This window comes from Athene noctua, chromosome 1, assembly GCF_965140245.1.
Source record: "Athene noctua chromosome 1, bAthNoc1.hap1.1, whole genome shotgun sequence".
Taxonomy (NCBI): domain Eukaryota; kingdom Metazoa; phylum Chordata; class Aves; order Strigiformes; family Strigidae; genus Athene; species Athene noctua.
The window spans coordinates 2,768,105-2,772,168 of record NC_134037.1 but is presented as its reverse complement, the minus strand read 5'-3'; the positions used below and the strand labels follow the sequence as shown (position 1 = coordinate 2,772,168).

Here is a 4,064-nt window from a genome sequence, read left to right as displayed (position 1 = left end):
TCCTCCCCAAACACTTCCCCCAGCTTTCTTTTTATTCTCTCCGGCTCTGTACTCCTCACCCGTACATGCTCTCCGCCCCTCGCCTGCGCTCTCCACCCCTCCCCGAACACTTCCCCCACCTTTCCTTTTATTCTCTCCGGCTCTGTGCTCCTCACCCGTACACTCCTCCCCTCTAGCCTCATAACTGGCTCTATAGTCCTCACCCGTACACCCCTCCCCTCTAGCCTTGCTCGTGGTTGCTGGCACTTCCTCATTCTTTTCTTCGGGACCATTTTTATCTTGCCCTCCCCCTCTTTTTTCGGCGCCATTCTGGGGCACATAGGGCGGTGGTCGGTCCCAGGTTTGTATTGATTCTGATATCTCTGCGGCGTTCCTTGCCTCCTCTACCAAACAGCCCCAGAAGGATTTTCTTGCCTCCTCTATCAAACCGCCCTGGAGAGATTTTACTTGTTTTCGCCCTTCCCCTTCCGTAAGCGGATCGGGGTCCGAGGATTGAGGGAGTGTACCACCCTCCTGCGAATCCTTTGGCTCAATATAATCAGTATCGCTTGGGAGGTTAGTAGTCTGAGCACCAACCCCTAATCTAGGGGTGGCCAATAAACAGTTTTTTGCCGCCTTCCCAGTTTTCTGCTTCTGCATAGCTTTCTTAAGGGCTAGTTTAACCCTCCCCCACAACTTAAAGTCTTTCCCACAACCCAAGGGCTGTAAAAGCCTCGCGCCAGCGCGAGTAAAATCGACTTGCACTCAATTCCCCACTGCTTATGTAACTGTGATACGACCTTCACGAGAGCTTCCGTCTTCCTCGCGGGTCCTTGGGAACTGCAATCCGACCTTCACAAGGCGACCTTCACAAGGATGTTCCCCCTCCTTGTTGGTCCTGAGAATTTATATTCTCTACTCCTTGTTGGTCCTGGGAGCGTCCTCCCTACAGCAGTGGAATTCCAGACGTCTTCCCTAGCTAGCCGCTTCCCGCTTCCCGGGTTTCGGCACCATTTGTTGCCTAATGATGCTTAACGACCTGGCTCAGGGAAAAACAACACGGCGGCCAACCCCAGGCCGCTCGGTCCATCTGCACACAGACATCAATGTGATGGATGGCAAATGGCGTTTATTATTGCGTAACACCGCTTTTTATACCCTGGGTCCATGGCGTCACATCCGTCTGCCTACGTTTTATCTTCCCGTACAACGCGATATCTTCCGAGCGCCAGACCCTAACTGCCACACTCGGCCGATGATTTCCTCGGTGAGTGGAGGGCCCGTTGAGTTGGGGTGACGGGACAGCCATGGCTGGCCAAGTAGGGAGCAGTGTGGGATGAGATAAAGCCTGTATAGGAACAGGACCTGGAAGGGCAGCTCTGCTCCTCAAGCCCACAACATCCTGCAACCCCCCTTTAGATGCTACTGGTAAGAGCAGGTAGGATGAGAGCCCTTGTCTCTGCTGCACAAAGGCTCCTCCTGCAGCAAAGATCTCAGCTTCGCTGTTCCCAGACCTAGTTCAAAGTTGCTCTTCAGGGCAGGAGATACTGACCCAGCCCACCTGCAGCCAAGGACTCAGCATTTTGGGGATGCCAACATCTGTGCTCCCCTTTCTCCTGCCAGGGGCCATCGAGCTGGACCTGAACCGCTTCCCCCGAGGAGCCAAGACGTCGAAACAGTGCAGCCTGGAGATGGTGACGAACGAGGCAGAGCTGCCCATGGTCTCCATCTTCAAGCAGAAGCGGGTGAAGGGCTGGTGGCCGTTCGTGGCCAGAGATGAGAACGATGAGCTGGAGGTCACCGTAAGGATGGGGAAAAGGGAGGGATTTTGCATCCTGGGGACTGCACTCTGTGCAGACACCCTCTGCTCCCCGGCACTTGCCTCTCTTCTCTCAGGTCCCCTCTGTCACCGTGGCTGGGGGGGCTGAGGTGGGGAGCATTGCCTAGTTCCCAGCACAACTCTGCTTCCTGCAGGGGAAAGTTGAGGCTGAACTGCACCTTCTGACAGCAGAGGAGGCAGAGAAATCCCCCGCCGGGCTGGCTCGCAACGAGCCCGACCCACTGGAGAAACCCAAGTAAGTGGGAAACCCCAGTCCCCAGCAGGCACCTGAGCTCTGGGAGATGCTGGGGGTGCTCCCCAGGGGTGGGGGGGAGGCAGGCATGGAGAGGTGCGGAGGGGTCATGCTGGGGGAACGAGGGTCACGAGCAGAGCCAACTCTTTTTTTTCCTTACTCTGTTCCTCCTCTGCCTCGCTTCTTGGCTCCATCCCCTTGCCTGGGCCTCCCACCACCTCCTGCTCCCCTCCAGTCCTCACCACCAGCTTCCAGCTTCAAGTGGAACCCTCACAAACCCGCATTGCTCCATCTGGCACAGCATGCCATCTTCCCTGGCCCACCCTCCTGATTCTCCTGGTTGCGCTCCTCCACTCTGCAGACTTACCCCGGGAAGGGATCCTGCACGTCCCTTTGCCCACCATGTCCACTGCCCACCATCCCGCCCTCCTCTGTGGCTACAGCATTAACGATGGGTGTTTGCTTCCCCTGCAGCCGCCCGGACACGTCCTTCATCTGGTTCCTGAACCCACTCAAGTCCATCAAATACCTCATCTGCACGCGCTACAAGTGGCTCATCATCAAAATGGTGCTGGCCCTGTTGCTCATCGTCATGGTCGCGCTCTTCCTCTACAGCATGCCAGGCTACATGGTCAAGAAGCTGCTGGGAGCATGAAGCTTGGGAGCCTGCCCCATGTCCCCAGCCCCGTGGCACAACCTTCCCCCGTCCCAAGGCCTTCTCCTCCCCGCAGCCTCTCAGCAGCTCTGGGGGAGATCTCCCTCCTGCTGCTGCTGGGGCTCCTCTTTTACATTCCTCCTCTGTGGGTCCCATTTGTGGCTTTAGTCCTAGAGAAATGGGGCTGGAGGATGGAGTCAATCCCGAGGCTGTGCGTCCCTCGCCGGGGCTGGCAGAGGTGCCTGGTGGCTACTGCGGGGCAGCCAGGCTGGGGGGCTCGGAGCCTTTTTCCTCTGGGGGCCATGACTGGTGCCCTGCTGGGGTCTTGGAGCTGCAGGGGAAGGGGAAGGGGCTGCACCACGGGAGCGCTCCCCAGAGGCTCCTTGGAGGGACAGTTGGCACCAAGGCTGAAGCAGGGACCTGGGATGGAGGAACTGGGGCCACACCAGCCCCAGCGGTGGGGGGCCGGGGCACAGAGCAGCCCCCATGCCTGTCCCCCCCCGCCAGCACGGGCGCTGCTCTGCTCCTGGCTCTGGAGGTCACTGACCCCCCAGCCCGGGGGACTCCCGGCAGCGCTGCCCCGAAGCCGCAGAGGCCCTGCAGGGAGCCCTGGGGCTGTACCCGGGGCAGAGCCTGCCTGTCCCTCCCCAGGGCTCCGGCAGAGGCAGGGAAGTGTCCAGCAGCTCCAACCTCTGCCCGGGGTCACCGACCCAGAGGTGGTGGTGGCTGGACAGCCCTGGGGGGGACTCACAGGGAGCCGGGGACTCTGGCACAGCGAGAGCTCCCTGGGGCCTTCTTCATTCTCCCTTTCATGTTGTTTGGATTTCTGTGTATCGCGGCCGGGGTCTGTCCTGCCGGGTGGAGCAGGGAAGGGCTCTTTTCTCAGCTCTCTGCAACATTCAGCTGCTGAAAAGCCACCTTCCCCAGCTTCAGGTGTGCAAGACCCTCACTGGAGAACTGACAGCTCGGAGATGTTTTAGGATACTACTGGTTGAATCAGTCAATAAAAATTGTCTTTCACTTCTGAGTTCTCCACCGCAGTCTCGTGTTAGTGGGGAGAGGGGAGCCCATGACTGGCTGCTTCTCCAGGTGAGCACTTTCCTCCTTCCCTTCATTTCTCCAGCACAGCCTCTTCTCACGCTGCCTCACCCCGGGGCCCGTTCCCTGGGCACACCCCGTTCCCCCGGCTGTGGTTCACCTTCCTCTTGCCACCCTACAAGAGAGGGGAGGTGAGCAGGGACCCCAGGGCTCCGTTTGTCCTCCAGCAGGGGCCCCCAGAGTAGGGAGGGGGGCCCTGGGATCCAAAGGGGTCTCTGAGCGAAGGGGCTTTGGCGGTGCGAGCAGCGGCATCGGGGCTC

The 4,064-nt window shown here is 59.3% G+C and overlaps 1 protein-coding gene across 1 annotated transcript; it reads left to right on the top strand.

The window, feature by feature from the left end:
- Window positions 1–1,232: 1,232 nt before the first annotated feature.
- LOC141967372 (otoferlin-like) lies at window positions 1,233–3,730 on the top strand. Its single transcript, XM_074921087.1, has 4 exons — window positions 1,233–1,246; window positions 1,603–1,781; window positions 1,954–2,054; window positions 2,526–3,730. Exons 2-4 carry the CDS (start codon window positions 1,671–1,673, stop codon window positions 2,704–2,706), a joined length of 393 nt encoding a protein of 130 aa, XP_074777188.1. The 5' UTR covers window positions 1,233–1,246; window positions 1,603–1,670; the 3' UTR covers window positions 2,707–3,730.
- The last annotated feature ends 334 nt before the right edge of the window (window positions 3,731–4,064 follow it).